The sequence below is a fragment of the Gambusia affinis genome, linkage group LG16 (assembly GCF_019740435.1).
Source record: "Gambusia affinis linkage group LG16, SWU_Gaff_1.0, whole genome shotgun sequence".
In the NCBI taxonomy this organism is placed as follows: Eukaryota; Metazoa; Chordata; class Actinopteri; order Cyprinodontiformes; family Poeciliidae; genus Gambusia; species Gambusia affinis.
This window is the reverse complement of record NC_057883.1, coordinates 12918882-12945021: the sequence shown is the minus strand read 5'-3', so window position 1 is coordinate 12945021 and position 26140 is coordinate 12918882. Positions and strand designations below refer to the sequence as shown.

Genomic DNA, 26140 nt, shown 5'->3' with positions numbered 1-26140 from the left:
AGTTACTTTCCTTTAACAAGGTTTGTTTCGGGAACCAAAACGTGTCACCTGTGATTTTCTGAAAAAATTAGTATTGTTATAACATTAGACGTTAAAACTAAACCAATTTTATTTAACTTTTCAGCGCAGGATTAAGCGTCTGCAATAAATGGTGAATTTATTTTACCGTGATTTACGCAACCTTGCCAAATATTTGTCCACATCTGTATAATTTGTTGTCATACTTCTCATAATAATTGTTAGTATAGTATTAAAATATAGATTCCTTTTTAAATACCACAGAGATTTGCCTTTTAGGTTACAGAAACCTGTTCCAGCCCCACCTTGTCACAGTGTTAATAGACAAAGCCGGTTGTTTTAAAAGGGATTCGAAGGCAGATTACTGACACGACAACAGGTGTATTAGACTGAGAGTGAATCATAAAGAGGGCTGAGGTTAAATAAATAACTCTGTCACGACGACAGAGAATAAGATCTTCTTGTTTCTATGGTCGCATCGTCCAACCTGTTCTTCCCAACATGCTTTACAGCAGAGGATTGCCCAAATCCACTCAAGTAGCATCCCAGTGTCAGCCATGACACATTTGCCTGGGAGAAGGTCCAGATCCGAACCACGAGGGCCGTCTCCTGCAAAGCCCAGCCTCCAAACACTGGCTGCAGAATGGCCTGGCCCAGCTGAAAGACAGACATAAACCCTCCATGGGTTTAAACGTGGAAATCCAACGGGCCTGTGAAATGTTTCGTCTCTGATCTCACTCTTTCCAGCATCCCTGCACTCCACGCAGAGGAGGATGGGGGAGGGGGAGCAGTAATAACGGCCTTTTAAATGTCAAATCAGCACCATTTGTGAATGCTGGGAACACAGAAGCTTGTCAGAACCTTCCTCCTCTCTGACCGGGTCACGATTGGTGGTTTTTACTCTGCCTGCTTGACTTATCCCCAGACAAAAGAGTTACTCTGAAGATAGAGGGGGGTTGGGGGGGGGGGGTGAAGACGGAGTGCAACGAACTCCTCAGAGCTGTGGTGATGAGTAATGGCATGGGCTTGTGAGAACCAGCGTCGGGGGGCCGTTTGCGGTTAAACATGAGCGTGTCCCTACATACCACTGCTCCTTTTCCCATCAGTGAACCCCCCCTCCCTTACACCAGACAACCCCCTCCAAGGCGTAGACAGCACATTCCATCTTTATCAATAGAGCAAGATGGAAAATGGGACGATTTATGAGGTAATACCAAAACTGCTGCCTGTTACAGTGAAACCACATGTTTCTATAAACAGTTAATAAAGCAGCCTTTTTATTTTTTAACTTTAAATTAATTCTTTTTGCAGGTTGTGCTACCATATTTCTTTTAATAATCTATTATTATTAAATATTTTAATATAATAACTTGACCACTTTTGGCAAAGTTATCAGTATAAAGCAATCCATTATTAAAGCAAATAAAAAGTCATTTTTCAGTTTAATATTTAAAAATAAAGCATTAAATGACAAAGTTCTAAGTGATGTTTAATACAGAAAAAGCTGACTGAGACATTCTCTCCCCTCCTTTTATTTGTTTTTTTTTATAACTGGTTGTAGGTTTATGGAGTGCAAACGAAGTAGATAAATGCCACAGCACCCCCTACTGTTCAAGCCTCTCCGTTTTTGTTTTCATGCTGTTAAACTTCAGCTTTTTCCATTTTCTCACCTTTGAAAATAGGAGAGGTCTAAAAACGTTAAGTTGTTTTCTACTGCTGATAAAATGTTTACACCACAGGTTTGTGCAAATGTGATGACTGTTGAACAGACGCTCAAAGGCCATAGAGAGAAAAAAAAAAATCCTGAAGGCATCTTTTGTGTGATTTTTAATGTAGAAACATTACATTTGCATGGGGGAAGTGGTGTGAAAAAAAAGGATTGTACAAAGTGCAGAAATCAAATTAATCGACTTTCCAATTTAAAATACACAATTAATGACTTTAGATGTGAAAAGCCCACATCACCACTTAGTAATTTACAGTTGCTGTTGTACAATGTGTTACTATATGTAAAGAATTTGCCAAACTGAATCATATATTGTTTTATTTTGCAGTTAACAGTAGCATTATTTGACCAACAAACATTGAGATTTACTGAAGAAGAGTCAACTGTAATCTGTTTTTTTGGGGGGTTTTTTACATTCATGTTGTATAAGATCTGTCTTTATTTGAAGGCGTTTACGTGCAACACTGGTCAGCAACAATAATCACGAAGGTAAAGATTAAAGGATCTAAACTTTGGCAATAAACCGGAGGCTGAACGTTTGATACAAACATGAAACTATGCTGTCATGTTGTTCACACCACCTTCACAACAGGGATCCTTTTTCTGATCTCTTATTCTGAAATTTTGAGGAGCCTGTGTGAATTATAGCCTCTGTTTCCTGATCTTAGCTGACCAGAGTTGGACCTGGTCAGGTTTTCTGCAACTGGGACCCATTAGCTTCAATGTTTTGCGTTCAGAGATGGTGTTTTGCATCTCCTGGTTGTGAGGCTTGATTATTTGAGTTTTATTTTCATCTGACATATATCAACAAGGCTGTTTCTTCATGCAACTGCAGCTCAGTCAATATTTAATCTTTTGACACACTTAAGCAAACCTAAATCTTCTTCCCTATTTTGATGCTCTTTTGCAACTGCAGCAAGTTATTTTTATAAACTCTAAATTACCAAATGCATTGAATTACTGCCATGCGATTAGCTAAGTTGCAATCTGTGATAATTCGCGATTAAACAGGTGTACCTAATAAAGTGGCTGCTGAGCATAACTCTGCTAGTGATTTCTGGATCTGGAGCAGTTTCCTTCAGTTGAATTTTTGTGAAAAATCTGCAATGGAAAGCATCCAGAAAGCTTCCTGAAAGACACATCTTGTTGCTGTTGAAAAGACGCCTGATTAAGAATGCAGAGAAAAGATCTATGGAGATTGCAGACTACTGAAATTAGGTTGAGAATCAGAGTATTATTTAAAACTGACAGGAAACTGGGGAACCGCTGTTTTTGTACCTTTTAAATATTGGAAAATATTCCAACAAATCACTGGAGTTTATGAAACTTTTTTGTTAAATAAAAATATGTTGTAAGCCTTATTTTCTGTTGCATTTAATAAAAATGGCATAATAGAAAACTTTTTGCAGAGAATTGGAGGCGAAAAAAAAATTATGACTGGTTTGAGAATATCCCAAAAATTATTAGAAGTTGGAGGATAATGTGACAGTTTCAATTTTGCTAATTGTTTGAATAGATGTTCAGCTACTGCTCTGATTAAATAAAAATCAAATTAAAGCTAATTTGAAGGATATTAAAGATAAAACAAACCAACACAGTCTTGTTGTCTCTTAAAATGCAAATATATTACTTTGGATCTTTTAGCCTTTACCACAATAATAAAAACAAATAGTACAAATTAAACCATCACCTCTGATCACTACTAAAATATTTAAGCATCACCTATAGCTTAGCTCCATTTCATTTTGCACCCAGTGAAATAATTCTCACTTCTTTGAGTCAAAATGTTCAGACGTGTTCTTGTTCCTCTGCAGGGAGCTGGTGACAGCTTCATCGGAGCACTGGCGTTTTACCTGGCTCACCACCCTGACATGCCTCTGGAAGAGATGGCACGCAGAGCCAATCAGGTGGCAGCGGTGAGCGTGCAGGCCGTCGGCACCCAGACATCATTCCCGTTCAAGCGGGACCTGCCGGCCGATTTGTTCTGAGACTTTTCTCTAACTGAACCCCGTCTTAATTGACTGAAGCATCTGAACTCACAGCTACGCTAAGAAACTCAAAACAATGTATTTAGTGGACATAATTTATTGAATGAACCCAAACTGACTAAATTTTACACATAGTTGAAAATAACAATTTGACATATTTGATACAATAGGATGCTTGTTGTTGGTCCTTTCTTCTTCCTGTTGAACTCCTCCATGTCTTGATCAATCCTTGAGATCTTCCATTAAACAGCAGCCAATCAGAATCCGCTTCCAGCTAATGCTCTGTATAATCCACGTAAATAAAACTGTCTGTTCATAACATGTCCATGTTCATTGTTGTATTAAATCGATCTGATCTTCCTCTTCTCAAAGAATAAGACGTGCTTTTTCACTGCAGTGACAGAGAAACAGAAAGAAACAAGATAAGAGATGAAGGAATCAGAACTGGAAGTAAAAATAAAATTACGTTCTTCTTCTGGAATTTTGTGGTTGAAATGGAATCGCACTACAAATCCACCAAATGTCCAGAGATGAACTGGTTTGTGTTCTCTTTGATCAGATGGTCTTTTTTTGTATTTCTTAAATCCATCAAATTTAGTAACTTCCACAAATTGAATCTATTAAAAAAATAAATAAAATCAACCAACAGTATGTACTATGATGGTCTCTTATCAAGTTTATTAAATAAAATCCATAGGTACAATGACAGTAATATAGAAAAATCCAGCACAGACTTAGTGCAACACATGCTGCATTTAGGACATTAATGTATTTTTTTGCGAGGAAAATTGGGAAACCACATTCTCTGCATAATCCAATGGTATGGCTGAGGGAGGAGAGTATGGATATTGGACTTCCTTCAGGTGCTTTTGAAGGAAGAACTCTTCCTCACCTTTGGTATTACACATGGGATTGTTTGTGAAGCTAACCAGCAACCTAGTTCCAGGTTAGGCCTCATCTTACCAAACGGGTCATGTTTTCGCAGCACCAGTTTCTCTCTGAGCCGATTCCTCTTCGTGTTAAAGAAGTATCCTGTCCCAGCAGCGCTTACCATCTGCACCAAGATGGTCCTGAGGGAAAAAGAAACGGCTGAATCCATTACCAATGCCTTTGATCACCGCAGATATAACCCATTTGTAACTTTGGTCAGACATTTACACACTCATCGTGGACATTAATTTTCATCTTTTATTCATTAACTCAACTGTTTTGGGTTTTTTTCAAATTAGTATACCAAAGGCAACAGCAAAAACAACAAGATGCGGGTCATAAGTCTGAATTATTTGTGATTTTATTCTAACCTAGTTGAGACTTCCTAAACAGGCTCAACAAAATAAACATAATAAACAACATATTTTTTATTTGTTTTAATTTGACAAGATCACAAACAAGAGGCTTAATAACCACCATTTGGTGATCCTGATTGACTGAATTTGTTTGTCCCTCTTTCATAGCATGAAAAAACATTTCCTTGGCAAACCCAGAACAAAGAAAGACTAAATTTATTCAAAAATGATTTAATGAGAAAAGTAGCAAGATTTATAGAATCTGGGAAAGAACCAACTGTCAAGTATGGTGGTGGCACTATCAGCATGTGGGGCAGTGCTTCAGGGGTGCTGAAGCATATCAACAAAAAGAATGGGATGACTTGGAAGAAGGGATGCTTCTAATGTTTCAACTTCGTCTCAAATCTGCAGCTCGAGAGTTAAAACGTAGACATATTTGTGCTTTCCAACAGAATAAAGAAACCAAACATCCAATCTGGTGTTGATATTTGGCCAGGCCAGTGTAGCATCAGGAATGATCTGACCTGATGAAAATTGGTGGACTATGCTTAAAAAAACAGTCGAGCTCAGGAAATTATGTCAGATGTTTAGTGATGGCAACAAAAATGTGCGTTCGGAATGCAGCTTGTGAATGTTAATAAATGCATGCATCATGCATGGGCCTTCGTAGATAAAAAAAAAAAAAGGTATTTACTCGTTACAAAATGGCATTCGTGTCTTTGATGAGTATCTGTCAACATATCAACGCTTTAAATATATAAACAATCGTTTCACTTACTTGGATTTTGCTTTAGCCACTGAAAAAAAAGAACAGAAAATGCCGACTTTAATAACAAGCCTTACGGAAGAAAAACAACGTGTTTATCCTATTTTTCAGTTTCCTTAGCCGTAAACAAATAGTTAGAGCAGCATACATATTTGTACTGCAAGTAAAAGCTACATTTAAAGAATCAGTGGGAATGTCCATCAAGCTATATCTCAGAGATTATGCTAACTTTAACGCGTAAATGTGGTGTAAATGTTGCAGTAAACATTACGTCAGTTTCAGAGCGAAGAATAAAACTAGAAACTCTATAATATGTTTTTCATACTCACAGTTCACGCTGGTAAGAAACATTTTTTTTAATTTACTTTACGAAGATAACGTGAACAAATAAGTTAGCATCAACAGGGGTCACATTGAAGTGTTGTACATCCAGTGCAAGAAAGGCACTTCCGGTATCTCTTAAAGGCGCAGTACAGCAGAGCATCATTGATGGTGTACAACAGCAAGCATGCTCGTCTTAAACGAGGATATATTCAGTGAGCTTAATGTTATGTGCGAGAATATGACATTTGTAAAAATGTTTTACACATCCATCACCATTCAGAAAAAAAGATTTAAAAACTATTGGAAATATTTCACCAACTGCTAAGAAGGGGATGAGAAAAAACAGCTGCAGGAAATCAATTGCATATTTTATAGGACAAAAAAATGTAAGAACTTTAGGAAAATAAACAGAAAAGATACTGGAATGCCCCAGACCTTCAGTAAAATCATGTCACTCCAGTGAAAATGAATGGGCCTGAAACTAATAATGTTATCATGGAAATCCCCTTGCTGTGTTGTAACTTAATATTGTAGCCACAGAAACAGTGGTGCAACAAGCGTTTGTACCTGCCCTCAAGTGATTTTATGACTTATAAGACCTCTGTGGTAATATTTTAACAGGGTTCACTCATGCATTTTTACTTATTTGTGAACTCATTGAAGATCAAGACAAATATAAAAAAGATGAATATGTTCTTGAAAAGCAATTAGAACATCAGTCTTTATAGAGGGCCATAGTATATACTATAGCTTAGGAAGACATTTTCAGGGAACTAAAGCATAGTTTTTATTGTTGTTGTTGTTGTTTTTATTTATTCGTTCATTTATTGCTTAAAAGTGTGTTAGAGTAAATTCCTTTCCTATTGTACTTATTTATTTATTATTTATATCCATTTTAAGTTCAAGACAGCAGTGGAAAAGTTAAACTAGATGCATGTGAAGGTAAAAAAAAAAAACTTCATAAGAAAAGAAAAACATCCATCACAGGAGCTGGGCAAAGGGTTCAAAACCATGAACCCTTTGCCCATGAGAAAAATCGCAGCAATTCTAAAAATATTTTTCACAAATTACTTCGAGAACAACTCCATTATAAAAACAAAACCAAAAAGAAAACCTTCAGCATGTAATAAAGAGAGAGATTAACTGTATTATGGAAACCAAGAATTTGGGCTAGTTTCAGAGAACATAAAAGCAGATAAGCAGATTTCCAGGAAATGAACTAGAAATTACCTTGTACAAAATTTCTTGTACACTCAATTGTGCTTACAGCAACATTGATAAGTGGTTGTACATATTCTTTAAGACCCATGAAACCAAATGTAGTTTTGTGATTTTCTTCAATGGTTTGCTAATTCACTCTCCGAGTACGTCATTCAGCTCTTTATATTTCAAATTGATGTGTTCCTGGAAAGGGAATAATGTCTTTACTTTATTGGAAAAGCTTTAATGTTTAAGAACCATTATAAAAATGGCGGTAAGTATGTCTGTTCAATCACAAAGGGCCCTTCAGCTCCAATTCAAGTATTAATTTCATTATGTTCTCAGGATAAAAAAAAAAAAATCCTTGCACTAATTGGCTATGTTCTCCAAAGCTCTTCCTTATTAAAACGGAAGCTCCAGTGTGTGTGACAGTGTGGTCTCACAGGTACTGTACAGATTAGATAGAAACAAGAAGTACAAAGTAAACAGGTACAAATGAGGCTAAATGCAACTATAATAGTGAACCCAGGAGGGGGAGAAGCCAGGCATTAAAGCGGAAATGAACATGAATGTTATTGGACGGCCGAGCGGTGCTGTAACCAGGCAGAGAGCAGCTGTCAGGATGTGTGTGGAGGAGCCTGCGTCACTAAAGGATAATTCTGAGAAGGAGGCTGAGACCACAAGCTTCGTCTCTCCTTCTCATCCTGCTCTTTCTCTATCAACACCCCACCCACTCTACACTCTCCACTCCGGACGTTCGGTCCTCTTTCCGTCTCCCACTTCTGCACATGGACGGATGCTCATCACTCTGTCTCACATGCACTTCCTTTTCATTCATAACCCAGTTATGTCACAGTTTCCCTCTGCTTTATTATTATTTTTAAATAACTCTAATCTAATCATGTCTACCAGCATGACAACAGGTATTTAGCTATTCATTTTCAAGCCAGTTCTGGGAAATCAAAGTCAAAGTTTGAACTAAATGTCACCGGGAAGCCTCCAACTAAGTCATTGGATATTTGGATTGTTAACCAGCCTGCATCACCCCAAGAGCTAAATTGGAAAAGAACAAAAGTGTTGATAATCATGTCAGAAATGATAAGAAAAAAAATAAGTTTGTATGATTTTTACACAGAAATCTGACAAAAGTAACATCTGAGATATAATCACTTTTTTCAGGAAGGTGATCCAGTTCTGATTCAGCATTCAGATGCTTGCTGATTCTGCTTTCAATTTTCTCTCACTGTTTATAAGGTCCCAGCTGCATTGGAAGCTGTCAGTTTCCGGTGGAAGGAGTCATCATGGGTGCCTAATTAGCCAACCAGAGAACCCGAGGCCATGCTTCTCTAGTTAAGGAACAAGGAAATCGATTATTCTTTTACCATACATTAAACTAGAGAAAAGGCCAGAATTTAACTACAGTAATGTACTGTAAAAAGAGATTTGTATAAAACAATGCAATAAAGTTTCGACTAGATGGGAATGTTAACTCTAATAGGTCAATTTGTTGCATGATTTGTTGAATTTATCAGGGAAATTAAAAACCTAAAAGGTGTCCATCTCTCTCTCTCTCTCTCTTAAGAATTTATGGCTGTAGAGCCATTTGGTCAGAGATATTGAACAGGAAATGGGATAAAAACTGAAAGCTGGACAAGGACAAACAAACTCTCATATTGCGAACCCTTTCCACAGTAGTTATCTAATAACCATTTCCTAATGAAAAGCAATCCCTGTTCGTTAAAAAAACAAAACAATTAATCCACCATGTAATGTCAGAAGAAGCCAAAGGTTGGGGCTGAAAGAGTACTTTTTAGAGAAATCTATAAAAAAAAAAAAAAAAAACATTACCAACCAAAGCTAAACATAACAAGATGAGCTGCAAAAGACATAAATGGATAACGTTTAGGTAAAAATAAATATAATAATAACTACAAGACAAAACAAACACATAGGTCCATGCATGAAAACTCAATTGAACCAGATATATTTTGGCACTATCGTGTTTTTAAAACTACGAAGAGAAAGTAATGACTCCAAGGTAAGAATGCTCTGGAGATCATTCATCAAAATTCATGCCTTATCAGTCCATCCACACTGAAAATGTTATGTGGACAAAATTGGGGTCATACGCTTTCTAGATTCAATGTTTCTTCTTTTTTTTTTGTTTGCTTATTGTTGCTTCTTGAAAAGCAAAGTTTATTTTTTTAAGGATCAGGCATGTAACTTATTGATATGTGTTTTCAAAAGAGTGCTTCATGTCTGCAAACATGTCTGCAGGAGCTTTTGTGACGCTTCATTGGGCTGTAATTTATTAATATAGAATGATTTTTCAATGGTTTTGTTTACTAAGTTTGTTTACATCTTAAATGTGTTTTACTGTGTATTATAATGCTTTGTTTTTAAGATATCCTTCTTAATTCCATAAAAATAACATGTAAAATATTAGGGTTTAGCATCAAATTCATCATAGAAGCTTTCATTGTAGAATCAAAAAGGCATCACCATCCAACCCTTTTTGATTCCTCATCTATTGGTGTCATATCCAACTTAGTTTATTGTTTATCAAAACTGATGCAACTGATTATTGAGTCAAGTTTTATATAACAATACTTTTTATGCACAATTGAAAGTGTGCAAGAATCTAAAACATTTAGCACTTATTTGAGCTTGGCCTATTTTAGATGTTTCGATGGCCCTGCTCAGATCATCACTTTGCTGTGGCAACTTACTGCTTCTCAATTCTTCATATCAGCTCATCTGAAATAACCCCAGAATATTGCTCTGAAGCCCTCATGCCAGCTTGGACTACCTGTGTACCGTCAGGTTTTTGAACTCTTGCTTGTCCTTACATGAAACACTTGTTCTACAGTATCCTACGTCTGACAGTGTGGGAAGCAGTTTCTGAATTAAATGCTGTCTGATTTGATTAAATACGTGATGGTGAGTGTTTACTTCCACTACAGGCTGCTGATTTACTAATCATTTCAGCCACACAGTTTCAGAAACACCAACAAGAACCCCCACTGTCAAAACAACTGTTTGTTGTTCTTTTGACCCACCAACCTGATCACAGCAAGTGACATGGTGAGTCATGCACAGACTCTGAGGCACCAACACTTTGCACTGGTTCACAACTCCCTGGCTTGCGTCAGCACAATGTCCTATTAACTATTATATAAAGGATGGCATGAATAACAAGAGCTCATCTCATGGAGCGTTTTTTTCATCTTTATTTCCAGATCACATCTGAATTTGCACTGAAGCAAGGAATCTGTAGCTACAGAAGCATAAAAGCAGAATGCTGTTTGGTGCATCTAATGAGTAATTATGAAAGGAAAGGAACAAAAGCAGAGGACATTTTGCTAAACCAGGGGTTTTCAAAGTATGAAAGGGTGAGCCCCCCTTCAAGGAGCTTAATGCCTGCTGCATGTAAACATTTTCAGTGGAATCCAGAGTGTCAATCCAAACACTGCAGTTTCTGAGCAACCACTGCAAACAATGTCCTTCAACCAACAGGGACAGAAATGTCGAGCACCTCAGGAGTATTTTGCCATACCTTCTGTAATAGTATTAGTAAAAACATTAATAACACAGAATTATGATAAAAGTTTAACATGATTAGTGAAACATTGAAGTTTTGTTTTTATACTGTGTGTATTTCAATAACTCCTCTGTCCAATAACACGGGCATCATATGTCACTACCAATATTTTATCTGCAATATTGACCATTAGTATGACGTTATTCTTAAAAACCATTAAATAGATGTAAAGTCGGTTGCAGTAAAGCATAGTTTTGTTGTTAGATTATAACGTAGTGACTTTCTACCAAATCAGCCATTTTGCAGACTGGTTTGAATATGTGAGTTACAGTTAGAAGGTTTTAATTGATAAAGCTTATAAGTGCAGTACTTGACCTATAGAATAGCTGACATAAGGGTTATGCTAGTGACAGGGCCTATGATTGTGTCTCAGACATTCACTAGGTATGATTGACATTGTCTTTAATTGGCAGAGCTGAGGAGCAGAAATCTGATGAAGAAGCGAATGAATTGAACTCCTGACAGAACTCCAGAACAAAAGTAAAGCATGATCTATCAGGAGGTAAAAACTGAACTAATTTAAATGTATGAAAAAACTAATCAAGAATAATAATTCTCACACAAGAAATAGAAAATCTCACACAATACAATTTTATGCTTTTTAGATCTATTTTCAATCAGTGTGTTAAAAATGTATAAACATGTTTCCACTGAGGCTCTTTAAAAGTATTTGCAATTTTTAATTGACATTTGTCATCACTGTGCCTGCATAAAAAAATAGAGCAGGGTGGATTTAATTCATTGCAAGGAAATGCAAAATATTTCTTTCCCATGTCCACAAGGAAGAAAATCCAGTGTGGTGTTTTGAAATTTTATGAATTGAATATGTAAAATGGTATTCGGTATTTTTTCAATTTTTCCTAATAATGAATATGCTAACGGAGGTCTCTCTGAGTTACAGCTCTTGGGTTCATATCCACCCTGGGGTAAATTTTCTGGAAGTTCGTCCCTTGGATGATTAGCTTAAATGTGTTCCTTTAGAAAATAAGAGTGCCCCCCACAAGAAGCAGCCCTGGGCGGTTGCCCATGTCACCCACATCATGGGCACCCACAGTGCTCCAGAGTGGTAAATAGTCAATATGCCTTCTTGTTTAGAAGTTGTTAAGGTTTTTATCAAAAAAGCTAACTTTATCTGAACAAAATGGAATAAACTTATGTAGATCTATTTTATCTGCTCATCTCTGGAAGTTCAAAGGAGCAGACTATATAGATCCTCTGGGCTAACGTTCCTTCACTCCAGAGTACTTTAGTTTAAATCACTAGTTTTACTAAACACAGGTTTGATAATTACAACACCACAGTGCAACTCCAGTGGAGTAAAGGGTTTATAGGTAGCAAACCCACGAGGAGTAGTAGCCTAGACAGCAGTGTCATCCCTGGTAGTCCCCAGATTCAGCAGGGTGGTGATGACACGCTGAAGAGCACAATGTTGTACCTGATTTAACTCTTTGGGTAGACTCTGCCTCACTGTGACTCACAAGCCTGCAGAAACCTGCAGAAAGTGAAATGAGTCACAATCATTTGAGTTCCATGCTGGGAAATAAAATCTCAGGAGACAAATGCTGACTCTTGAAGGAAAACAAAAAGATTAGCACAGATTAATGAGAGCTGAAGCCTTACCAACAATGGTGGCGCATCTGTGTGGCAGGCCCCTGTAAGGCAGAGGACAGTAAGAATAAGGGCAAAACACAGTGAAAAAGAAAATGTAATCCCTCTTAAGGCCTCTTGAGGAGCTCATGGTAGAAAACAGATCAGATTCTTAACAGTCTTTTCATAAACTGCACCACATATATATATATATATATATATATATATATATATATTGGCTCATTGAAGTGCCATGGATTTGTTGAGGGTAGGCCTAATACAGAGAAGAAATATATTTTTCAGACTGTAATATTATATTATATAAATCCTAAATTCAGGCTAAAAGATTAACTTTTGTCTATTTTATCTGTTTTCATCTTGATTTTTCTTTTTTAAACTGGAGACATAAAAAAAACACTTTTAATTGTAACTTCTGACCAATCTCTGGTTATTTTACTCTTAACATTTCTTCAATCCCCCAAGTTTTTGTGCACAACCCAGTGGAGCGTTTTATATCCAGATTCTTTTATGAAACGGCACTTGGTATTTATATTATCAGAGTGAAAAACAGAAGCTCAGAATAATTACACATCTTATGTCGAAAACCAGCAGCTCTCATAATGCTTTTTTTTTTTTTTGGGAGGGGGGGGAGGGGGGGGGGGGCTTTAAGGACACTTTTACACCCACATCTTTACTTTCTTTGGAGTGCTGAACCAAAACACATTCTCTCTGGGGATTCTGTCAGCTTGTCCTCGCTTTCTGTTTTCAATTCATTACCAGTGAGGCTGTTCCAGAAAATGCTGCATGATCACATCATACCCTGCCCTTGTCTTGGCTGTCACTGGGGCTTTTGAAGAAACTCATCTGCGTCTGAACATCTTTATTCAGCTGTCCACTATCATTGGGAAAAGCTCAAGAAGAATCTCTCTAAGGGAGGATGTTTTTGCTTTAAGAATGACCCAGATTTGACTGTTCACGTTCTGCCTCGCTGTGAGAAGATCTAATCTTATGTGTACACTATGCTGGAAGTCTCATTTCCCCTTTGTTTTTGTGTAAATCCTGTGAGCAACATTTGCATTTGAACATGCTGTATTAATAGTATCCTGTGTGGCATTTAAAAACCAGTACAGCTGATTTGTTTATTGCCATCATTTTTTAGCTGGCATCCTATCCAACGCCTGTTTAAAGTCATCAACAAGAGCTGGTGAAGGCAAAAACAAACAGCAGAAGGGCCTGAATTGTCTCCCCACTTACGTAAATGGAAGCAGTTGAGTCATTCATGATGTCACACACCGATGTGCATCTGATTGCTATGGTTACACCAATCTCTGGATAATGAAGTTCTCATATTGGATTTCCACAACACTAGCAGGTCTGTTGAGATGGGCTTACTGTCTGTCTAAGATGGTAATTTAAAGAGTTTAGTGAAACAGAAACACGATGCTTAAGAGTTGACCTAGTGTTTGTCAGATTTCAACGGATTTGAGCAGCTTTGAAATAGTGTTCATAACATGATGAGTTTCATTTGTTTAAGTCTCAAAAATGGTCAAAAAGTATATTTTGACTAAAAGCTTGAGTTCTGCCTTGTGAGGACTTCAGCCTACATGCTTAAAATGAAGAAGAGGAGATTTATTTTCTGGGTTAGGAGGAAGGTTATTAGTATTTCTTGAAAGAATCAACATTAAAATTTCAGTAAAGATAAAAGAAAACAAAACATGTAACACTAATAAATGATTATCTCCTCATTGCTTATGAGCTATATGGACAGGAAGTGACAGAACTGATCTGCATCTCTTTAAGACAAACATACTTTTCTATATGATTAATATGCAAACATTACCAACAGCCTGACTCTAAAAATTATTTTAATGGTCCATTCTGAACTTTACCAGTGTTTCTTAAATAAACTTTTGTGGCAGTAATGGCCTTTATGCACAGTAATCAGATGGAAAATGGGTGGAGATAAGGGAGTAAAACATGTAATAAAGGTCACCATCAAAAGTCAAATCTTGAATGACTGAGTAAATGACTATCTCTAAGTCACACTGCCATAAATGTTATTACCTATTGATCACCCTCATGAAATAAACTGAACATCTTCACTGAGTGCAGTCTGACATTTTTTGGGTTTTCTGCGAGCTTGATTTTCTCTGTGTATTTGAAGATAGCTCAGACTTTTGGGTGAGGAGTTCTGAGGAGGTACTGATCAGCCAATCAGAAATTAAGAGTCCAGTAACCATGGCAGCAAGCCATGGTGGAACAAATATCTGAAGGACAAAACGTTTGCAGATGTAAAATATTAATAATGGAAAACATGGTAAAATAACAGTTCAGACGTTTGGAAAACAATTTACAATTTTGGGAAAACAGTAAATCAATTTGAGAAAGCTGCTTTAACGGTGTGAGGAGTAAAACAAGGGGTTTGAGGTCATTATTTGGCATCTAGCTTTCCCAGATTCTGGGCAAAAAAAGCCGATGGATGAAGCACCATAATTCCCATTTTGCAGAATTTGAAGTAACTGTTGCTGACATCTTAGTGCTAAATAACAGCAGAAGGGCCTGATCAGATCTGAGGTCTCAGATCCTCAGAGCCTGGATTGTACTTTGGATAGCACTAGATCATGGGGTAAATCACAACTTCAATTGGCTGCCCATATTTCTAAATTAAATGACCAGCAAAATATTTTGTATTCTTCATGGATTTGTTTAATGACCTTGGGTTGATTTTGCATCACTTTTACATTGCATATTGGAAACGGAACTACTTCTGTAAAATAAACTTATCTACGTTGACCCTCTTTGATCATTGAATGAATAAAAGAAACCATATTGTACAGAAAGTGAAAGAAAAGCTGTGGACATGGATGTGAAGTGATTTGTAGAACGTAAAGAAGGTCAAAAGGTGTTACCATACATTTATCCAGTTCTATATTTAGCCTAGATCTGCCTGACAAGTCCTTAATCAGCTGCTCCCTTACATGATGGTGATGACCACCGTGTTTTCAGGAGTAATGTTATAAAACAGACATCCAGTGTGTCCTCCTCCCATCTGTTCTCGCTCCTCGGTCTCTATTTCTCCATGTTCCATGACGCAAAGCAAGAGTGGGAGTGGACAAACCTTCTGCTCCCCGAGAGGACTGAGTGGGCTGCCGCCATCCGCTTCGTACGCAGCGGCGATGCAGCCAGAGATGGAGGTTTATGGCAAAGAGGAGAGTGAGGGAGGAGGGAGGTAGAGAGGAAAGAGGGGGGGAGGCTTTTGAACAAAAGTGAGTGAAAGCCTAAGAGAAAGACATGGTGGTGGAGAAAGAGAGACAAATAATGGGACTGAATGGGGAGGCAGGAGAGGAGAGAGAGTGAATGATAGCTCAGACTGAAGGATGTTTTTAAAGGGGAGGAAGGAGAGTATGAGGGAGACATGGATGGGTGAGGAAGGAGCTTGTTAACGAGGAGATTAGGACATGAACCAAGAAGAGAAGACTGATATTAAAAAACAAGCTAAAATCAACATGATAGGTCCTGAAGTAACACACAGCATTAATATAGCAAGTTATAGCAAACTTTTTAACTTTTTAGTCACGATATAAAGAGAAGACAAGCGATAATTGTCACACTAGATCTCAAAAAGTACCAGATACTCCTGCAATTCCTCTCATCAGTCTCCTGGACCAGTTTCTGTCTTGTCTGTCTTGTCTTTTTTATCAACTTTCTATAGAAAAAAGCAGTTATAGTAATGTCTCTGACATCCTAAATTGTCTCTAATTATGTATGGCTTTCTTTAACTTTTTTTTTGTGCCCTTGTCTTGAATAACATGTTTACACAATGAGATTGTTTTAATCTTTTATAGCCTCTCTGCAAAGTACGGGTTTAGCTAAATGATCCAAATGATCAAGTGTTAAGAAAATCTTAGACAGCAGTCAGATTAACTATACTTGAGAGACAGGTGAACACAAAAAGACTGAATGCGCAACTAAAAAATTATTCACTAAAGAATTAGTCGGATGAATTGTACACCTGTAACCCGATTGTAATAGCTTTTTATTTTTAAATGTTCTAATGTTTGTTTTCAGTTGAATTACACAGGATATGTCACATTTAAGTTGGACTAACTGGGTGTGTATATTTTGTATTCCTGCTATTATTACCTTGGCCATTCTTCTTGAGAAATTTGTCTGAATGTTGTTGTTTTTTATTTGTCTATTCTTGTGTTTTGTATTCTTAGCAGCTTGGTGTTTGTTTGTGCTTTGTTCAGTCAATGCTACTAATAATCTCAGTATTCCCTTGTATTTACCTGGTTTTATTTATTCCCAACAGTCCTCCTCTTTCAGTTGCTGTAACCACTCACCTGTTTCAACTCCAGCAATTACTTTCCCAGTAGGTATACTGGTGTGCTTTGCCCATTTAATCTTCTGCTGATTTCTCATTGGGTTGCCTCCAGTATTACTCAGAAAATGTTATATTTCATTTGGATTATCTAACTATCTTTAAATGGCAGTGACTGCCCGCACTTGGGTTCTACAACATCACAAAACATGCCATAGCCATTGATTCTCAAGTGATTTACTTGGTTTTATGACTTGATTTGTTGTGGTGCATTAAGTGAATTGACTCATAAAACCTTTTTTCCCTCAATGTAATGAAAACAGTCAGTTATGCTGATCCAATTTAATTGTGTCTGGACAAGGATCTGAGACACCCAGCAAATCCCTCTCAGACTGACCAAAAAAAAGGGCGGGATTTCAAAGTGGCCTAGTTAAAGTCTGGGTTTAAATTCCATTAGGATTATGTGGTGTAACATTTACCAGGCTGTTCATGTTAAAAACTCCTCTGTACGGATTTTCTAAAACAGTTCTGCAAAGGAAGTTGGCTTGATGGCAGCCCTATCAAATGTTGTACGGCTGGCTGTCAGATTTAGGAGACAATTACTTTTTTTCACACATGGCAAGGTTGATTTAAGAAATACAATATTTTCTTGAAAATTTTATATATGTCTTTTATTTATTCAAGTTAACTTTGTCTGAAATTAAAATTTATTGAAAAATTTTAAATCTTTTAAATCTTAAATGGGATTTCAGTGAAAGACAAACTGTGGAAAAATGTAAATGGGCACATACCTAGTTATAGTGCTACAAACTCCTTTTATTTTAAGATTGCTCCTACCTGTAGTTTTGTGTTTTTCACTAATCTAGCTCTTCCCAGTTAAGAATAAATGGTCCTCGCGTTGACCTCTGTCTATTTTCTGATCCCCCCCAGTCCTCCTGCCTTCTGCTGCTTATCTTTAGTAACCAAACCCCCTCATGATCCATTGATGGCTATTTTACAATTTGGCTAAAAGCAGCTCTGATGTAACAAGCGACACCTTCTGTTTCCAGGCAACCTCAGCAATTATGCCACTGCCAGAAGAGAGGGAAAGGGAGGAAGTAGCACCCCTAGGCCCCCCGCCTTTGTTCATCTTGGCTGGCCCCGGCTCCATCAGTCATCTAAGCGCAGTGCTTCCATGCAAGACCAGTGACGAGGGCCATAGCAGCATGCTGCGTTTCCTGCCGCTCTCATTAAATCGTCTCTGTTTCCTGTACTGCAGTGGTCTGGTGAGGACGTCTATGAGAACTCGACTGGCTGTACAGAAACTCTCTGCTGCCCTCTTTTGTTCAGTAACGCTCAGAATGACTTCCACAATCTGATAGCCTGTAAATTACTAAAAGGGGTATTTAAAAAACCTAAGAACACTGATTAGAAAGTTCTTCACACCATGATGTAAATTATAATCAAGGATTAGAAGTGAAATCGATTTTAGCATTTGAAGTGGATTTTATTTCCTGTTCAAAAGTAAGTTTTGTTCCTGTGCTAGATTTATGCTCTTTGGCATAAATCTGATAGACATACCTTCCAAAGCTGTCATTTTCTACTATTTTCTGTTTAGAAATATCAAACAAAAGAGCCTGGAGCAAATGTTTTGGCATCTTGCAAAATTGTCAGCCTGCATGAGTTCCCTCTTCTGCAAAAGAAAATGTGACAGGAAATTTCACTAGGTGCAATTCTTAAGACAAATATGTTAGGCTTTTGAATGGCATGGCATGCCAATATTATATGCTATAAACGAGATGCATCAGTTGGTGGTAAGAGACATCATTTCAATAAAAAAAAAACAATATTACAGTTTAAAAGATTACTCACAAGTCACAAATATTAAACTCTTGATGACTAGTAATATCAACAAGCATATTCACAGTACCATAATATGCTTGTTTATATTTGAGAAAGCTAAACACAAAGTAGTAGAATATTTGCGTACAGGAGACCCATTTTTTTATGGAGTGATGTGAAGCTCTAATGGAAACCAAACCATGGAAGTGTTGTCAAGTCATTATGAATTGGTACCTGGCAAACAAATGGACACATTCAATGATTTTTCATACAATCAGGCTGTATTTTCACAATAATTTCACCTTGGGAGTGTGTATTACCCTTAAACTCCCATCAAATTGTTTCAGCAGGAAAGAACATACCTGGAATAGTTCTCTAGAAAAAAACATGTTTTCAAAGATCAACATATTGTGGCTAATGCAAATAATTACACATCTACATTGCAATTTTAATCCCTGAAGTTACACCTTCAAGGAGTGTCATGGTACATAAAAAGTTTGCGTAATTTAATCCATTTTTTCTGTGAGAAGGGAGGATTATCTCATTGTTTGTCATGTGGTGTCATTTGATAAAAATAATCATGGTTTAAGGAACAAGACTGACCTGTGGTCAAGGCAGCTATTTTTGGTGGCAGTGTCAGCATCAGCTGTTTAACCTAAAACTTAGATCCGTAGTCTCTATTTTTCCCAGCAGTCATCACAATTCTAAATGACATAGTGCTTAAATTGATAACTTCACCCTTCATTTGATACCGCTGCACATTTTAGTCACACTTGAATCCCTCTTTCCTGCAACAAGAAGAGAAGTGTAAAAAAAGGAAAATGAGTAGGTTTTTTTCCCCAACAAGACTTGTGACATTTCTTAGAGGTTAAACTTCTTAAAAGTAGAGTTATCAAAAAATCAATGTGTGCGATTTGTTTTTGAAAAGTATAAATATAATTATTTACATGTAGTTCTTCCAGGAATTAGGAAAATCCATTCCTCAATCAGTTATCAAAAGTCAACAAATGTTTTTTTTAAGCTTCAGAAAACCAGAAATTTTAGTTTTAGTTTATAACTTGTTCAATGTAAGACTTAAATATTTCAGGAAAATATTTAAAACTGTTAAATTCTTTAGTGCCAAATCACAATAAAATTACATCTTGGGGGTCTTTCTAATAAAAAGACTGGAAACAAAACTTTAGTCAATTTTTCTTCATGCTAGTCATTCTTCATGTAATAATGTGCTCAAGTGCACTATTGTGTAAACAAAATCTGTGAAGCAATATAAAAGAGACAGAGACTGAGAGACGTATTGCGTAAGCAGGCCGGTACTTTGTGATTTTAAAAAAAGACTGGAGAGAAAATAACGGCCTGGAAGACTAAAAGTAGCCTCTCCACCACAGATGGCCCCCACGCTTTCCGCCAGTGGGTCAGTGGGTGAGCGAAGAATGGAGGCGAGAGGAGAGGAGAGGCTGTGGCTGTGTGCCGCCATCCAAGGGAGAGCGTGGGCGAAGTGGGCAGCAGGAAAAGAGAAACACAAGGACTTCTAAGGCCAAGTGGGCCGAGGTATACTGTGAACAGTGCTAAAAAGAGACATGATGACGCGCAGAGGTCAGTCGGACGGTTCGTCATGAGCTATTTCAGCAATGGTGGAAGGAAACATGTTGACATCACAGTTCTCACATCACTTTTTCACCCACATTCTTTCTGATTATGCAATTGTTAAAGCTGATAAATTTGATACAGTTTCTTGGATGTGATACTGTGAAAGATTTGTGAAGCGCAAGTTCAAAGGAGCTGAAAACTGGGCTTGTTCAATCACCTTTTAATGGGTTTTGTTGTCAATATGGAGATCTTTTCACCTTTCGTCTGTCTGAAGATGTCTTTAAGATCTGCTCATTTAAAGCTGAAAAACTACCTTCAGAATATTTTGACAGCTTTTTTTTTATTATCTTATTTAATTTATTTAGTGCAAATCCACAATAACATTCCTCTTATGGCACTTTACAGAAAAATAGCACCAAATTATTCCCAATGATACAGAAATACATTAGTCAAATTCATTTCAATTTATTCAAATAATAACAGATTTGCACACAAATCTTCCTGATTTAAAATGTAGTAAAACATCTAATTCTATCAACTGGGGAAAATTCTCTCTTTAAGAAAATTCAGCCATTAACTTGAAGTCGTTGACTTTGCACTAGTCCCTCCATAAACACATGGCAAAAATGGAAGAAACCCTCAAGCTAAACCAAAGTCAGTTTGAGAAGCTTTCTGGTGCAACCACCTTGAGGTTTAAGAAGACAAATAATAGTTATAGAGAAAACATAAAACACTGGTACTGGAACACTTTCTATAAGAAAGAAGTTCTTCATCACCACCCTGCTAGTGCCTGTGTGAAATATAATTAAAAAGAGTATTGCTTGACATGTAGATTTCTGAGAAGAAGAATCGAGTGTATGTACAGTTAGTTTCAGCAGAAACTCTCTTTGCAACTCTGTCTAGAATAGGAATGAGGTGAAAGACAAAAATATTACGACAATTGTATCCTCTGTTTTTTTCATTAGATTTTTTGGTTAATAACGTGTTCTGTCCGGTAGTGTTTCACTGAGAACTGCTGTCAGAGTGTCCGGGTGAGGACACTCTGACAGCTATGTGTGTCCTCCATGTAAAATGAACAGAGAACGTAAAATTATTGACAGGATGTATTTGACGGTCCTGTCCAAGGAGACATGGTCAAACACAGAGAGATAAAGTGACATTTAATAGGAAATTGTTTTTGCACAACTAAATATCTTAGAGTTATAAAAATATGTTTGTTTGTTTGTTGTTGTTGTTTTTTGTGTGTGTGTCTCACTGAAATAAACAAATACCCTTACACAATTATGGTAAAGCAGGAACAGCCTGCCAAGTCCGAATGAAATATGCAGTAACAGCAAAAGGCCACCAGAGGGATAATGGTTGTGGTTGTGTTTACTGCCACAATACAATAAGATACGTACACAAAGTTTGAAGAAAGTTTTTTTTTTTTTTTTTTCCTTTTACTTCTAGCCATTTTAGAGATTGTTACTGACTTTATTTTAGTTACTCCAATCATGCCTAACTTTGACTCTTACCCGATCTGTTAGTGGGGTTTATGTTGTACCTGATGATGTGTAGCAGATTTAAAATGTTTCAGTCATTTGATCTTGTACATCAATGGGTTTCCTCCCCAGCTTAATAAAACAAGTCAAATGACACCAGTTTGTTGACTTCTTTGTTTGAAAGCTCAGAATGAAATTCTTGCATTGCCACCCTGCCAGATTGAATCTTCCCTGCTTTTGAATCTGTAACTGTTGCAAATGTGACTTCCTCTGAACTAGTCATCCAAATCTGCTTTGCAACTTTACGATAGTAGCAGTAGATGAGCTGAAGTAAACCCATTCCTTATGCTTAAGATAGATCAAGCCCTAACAGCATTCCTGTCTTAACAGCTGTCTTAAAGGGCCTTGTTACTGATGAATCCTATTGTGAGATTAGTGACTGCAACAAAAGGGTACATATAAGGAGATCTATAGCAGGAAGGAAAGAAAAAGCCAAAATGTGTCTCAAATCAAGAATGGACACTATGATGGAAAAAATCAGGTTTGGAACTGAATGGGTGGGAACAAAGCATCTCAACTTCAGCCTAAAAGACATCCTCTATGTTTATTTGTGCAGGAGGACTAATTCTTCAGGAAGTTAATACGCTCAAACACACCCTGAATGCTACCAGAGCAGAGCGTGTCTTGAAAATTCATCCTTTCCAAGAATGACTCTTCTTAACACCTCTAACACCCTAACATGAATACCTCACACTTACTCTGTTCTTCTTTACCTTGTTAATGTGAACTTTGTTCCTTTTAACCGATTTAGCTCCTAATGCTCAACACAGGATTTGAGCTTACTTCAAGCTCCCTGCTGCAAATTGTTAAGTGCTGCTAGAAAAAAAAAAAAAGCACATAAACTTTTCCAAACTCTGACTTGATTTCAACTCAAAGTTGGCATGTAATAAAATTGAAAAAAAAAAAAAAATAAATAAAATAAAATAAAATAAAATAAAATAAATGAATCATGTAGTTCAGCTAGAAGGGCATTTTCAGATTATATGTGCATTATTTTTTTTGTGAAAATGCTCCCAACATGGTATGCTACTTTCAGTTCGAAGTTAAGATAGTTAAGATATGTTTTATATGTGCAAAGGATAAATTGGATGCTAAACTTTGGGATGTTCGTGACCTCTGACATTTTTTATTTTTACTTGATGTTTATCATGTATTTGGAGGATCTGAGGCCAGACTTTCAAACTTGAGAACATCAACTGTCAAGCATGGTTTTGGAAGCATCATGCTGAGAGACTGGTTTTCTGTTAGTTCCACTGATGCAATGCACAAAGTGGTTGGGATGACAATGACAATTTTCAGCCTTACCTTAAATGAACAGCTATGTAATAGAGACTTGCAAAAGGTCAGTGTTGAAAAAGCTGGCTTTGGAAAAGGTAATTCAGGCTACCCCTCATATCTTGGAATGCCTTTTCCAAAGGTTCATACTCAAGTGTTTTAAAAGTTGAGTCTGAACCATTTAGAATCATTTCTTGACTGTAAATGCAGTCAAAAAAAAAAAAAAAGATAAACACCCAACCATAGTAATTCCAGCTTTTTTGGGTTGCTTCATAAAACATGTGAGATGCAAAGGACACCTGATCAAACATTTGAGTCTGTATGTAAAGGCTCTTGAGGCTCTTCTCATTTTGAGGTTCTTTGTAGACTTGAGAAAATCCTGATTAAATTCCGATTTTATCACCAATTCTTATATTCTGAAAGTCAATAATGGATGTTGTATTATCATTTGAGTCGCAAAAAAGAAGTGTAAAAATAAGACATTAGTTGCCCCAAATTCCTATGACATTCATCCCAGTGATAAGGGAACATATCTTCGCACTGAAAATGTAAGCATGCTTTATTTGAATAATCTTTGGGTGCAGGTTTTCAACTTCTGAAATGCATTTCATAAAGTCTGACGATGTGACATCATCTCTCATAAACATTTATTTCTCACAAGCAGTGTAGGCCCCATGACTGTCTGAATCTTAGGCAATTTTTTTGACATATTTCTTAAAACTTGGTATCAGTCTGAAGGGAAATGCTGCCCTCATGTGGTATGTTGTGATTATATTTTAGAAATATTTCAGCTTGCTAGACAGTGTTAATGACTTTATTCAACACGCATTTACATGTTGTGTGCGTATTTCCTCTCTCAGCATTACGTCAGATAGGAAAAGGAACGCTGGTACTGAGTGTAGCCGTCCTGCTGGCTATATTCAGAAGCAAATTGGATTTGCATTGAGCTTGACCTGGAACCAAGCCACAGGTTGCTTGGAAAGTTTACAGGTCATTGACCGGAGGAGTTAAGGGAGAAAGCCTCTCTTATTCACACACAAACACACATGACGAAGCTGTTGTGAAGGCAAAAGGTAAAACGTGTTAATAAAAACAAAGATTTTCTAACAGAATGACAAGGAAGCTTCCATAAAGCATAATGCAGCAATCTCCCGAACTATGCCATAAAAAGTGAATAACCTTCAAAAAAAAAACAACAACAACAAATATTTAGCAATACAAATCAATATTTGCAGTGCATTGCAAAAAGACAGAAGTTTTATTTACAAAATGCTGTTGTGAAGACCAACTTTGCCGCATGTGCTCATAAGCATCGACATCTACAGTGAAGAATATGCTTTCTAGGATGACATCACTGAAACTGAATACCTCACTTACACCAATTACACTCCACAATTTCCTCCTCTTCACATCCCTGTCTCTTTGGCAAGAAAGGTCTGTGTGTTTGTAAGTTCTGAGGTATGTTTAAAGGATGTTGTCACACTCCGTATCAGCAGTGAACTGGTTTTTACTCTAGCTCACAATTACTTCCAGAGTAATTGGTGTCAGTATTTCTCCTGGATAAAATAAAATTTTTATTTGTCTAGTTTAAAGATCTAATAAAAACAATCCTATAAGCAAAACCTGTAGGATTGCAGGTGTGGTGGAGAAGTGGGGGGCTGGTGTCTATCATTGACTCATGAGAGGTGAAGGACAACCTACACATGCCATTAGTCCATCACAGGGAAACACAGAGATGTAAAGGACAATCAAGGCTGCATGGCAACAATCATAACTTAGGGCAGTGATTCCCAACCCTGGTCCTCAAGACACACAGCCCTGTATGTTTTAGGTGTTTCCTTGCTTCAGCACAAGTGATTTCGAATGACGAGTGTTTGCTGAACTGCAATCATGAAAATTAGGTAAGTAGTAAGCAGAGAAAGATATAGATTCTAGAACATGCAGGGCAGTGTATTTTCAGGACCAGGGTTGTGAAACACTACCTTAGGGCAAATTAAGTATTCATTTGAACTAATAGTCATTCTCTTGGACTGTGGGAGGAAGCCAGAGTAAAACATGCAAACACCATACTGGGAGTTTGCATGTTCTCTCAATCCCAGGTTAGTGATGTAATTTATTTTATGAGCAATGTCTGAGAAAGCTGAAATTTTGCTTCTAGTTAGTAATATTATGGCATTCTGTTAACCTGGAATGTTGAAATCTGTCAGTGGGTAAAAAGTATTTTCTATGACAACTGAATTTAAGGCATCTATAAGATTAACAAAAAAGACTGCCTGAGGAAATGAATCCTTCCTTAAATGAATAAACGTGATCAGAAAAGAAAGGGGGCAGGGGAAAACAGATACAGGCACATACAAATGAGTTGTAAAATCAAGCCATGTTTTAAATGTATCTACGTATTTGTTCAAATGTAAGCAAATAAATGTGTTCATTAACATGTATGTTAATGAACACATACATGTGTGTGTGTTTTTATTAGGTGAATATACAACTGCATATACTGAAATGTAGTTGCAAATAGTGGTGTTTTGGGTTTTCTGGCTCATAGGTTCAGGGCAATAATAAAATGATACCTGCTACTGGTATCAGAAGGTCAAAGTTCTCTTATATTAAATTTGAAAATGTAGGTTGCTGACCTATTTTGTTATAAAAGATTTATTATTGGAACGTCTTAATTTCTATTGGGAAAAAGGTTTCTGTTTATCTGAAACTTTCTAGTGAAGTATGGTAAATAACAGTTGGTCGCATGGCAAAGGAGCGCATCTGTGCTGTCTTCTGCCATTAAAACTTCAAAAATAAAAGAGGCTCTTCAAAATTAAGATTAGGTTACCCAAGAAAAATAAATGAGGGCTTGAAAACACGGTGAAAGTCTTTGAGGAGAAAAACGTTTTTTTTTTCTTTATTTATTATTGACTTATATTAATTATAAGTTGTTTTGATTTAACTACCATTTCTAAATGTATTTATTCATAAACTAAAAATGTCAACAGGGTTCTGTCCGCAGTGTGGCTTTAACTCTTAGCTCCGCCCAGTGGCTAAATATGGACCAATCAGAAAACACTACGAGCCCATAGAAGAACACTTAGCCAATCGGCGTAC

At 36.9% G+C, this 26140-nt stretch overlaps 2 protein-coding genes across 3 annotated transcripts in view; one reads left to right on the top strand and one right to left on the bottom strand.

Annotated features, from left to right (window-relative positions):
- rbks (ribokinase) overlaps window positions 1-4103 on the top strand; it is a 33987-nt gene extending 29884 nt beyond the window's left edge. Inside the window, exon 9 of one of the 2 annotated variants that reach the window (XM_044143219.1) lies at window positions 3559-4103. In XM_044143219.1, coding sequence (XP_043999154.1) covers window positions 3559-3732 — 174 coding nt within the window. In that variant the 3' untranslated portion in view covers window positions 3733-4103. The remainder of the gene's footprint in view (window positions 1-3558) is intronic. The other variant, XM_044143220.1, reaches the window with a different exon arrangement.
- mrpl33 (mitochondrial ribosomal protein L33) lies at window positions 3810-6248 on the bottom strand. The gene is made up of 4 exons (XM_044143222.1): window positions 6114-6248; window positions 5797-5815; window positions 4696-4802; window positions 3810-4123 (listed from the first exon to the last, which is right to left on the bottom strand). The coding sequence occupies exons 1-4, from the start codon at window positions 6133-6135 to the stop codon at window positions 4074-4076; spliced, it is 198 nt and encodes a 65-aa protein (XP_043999157.1). The 5' UTR covers window positions 6136-6248; the 3' UTR covers window positions 3810-4073.
- Between the last annotated feature and the right edge of the window lie 19892 nt (window positions 6249-26140).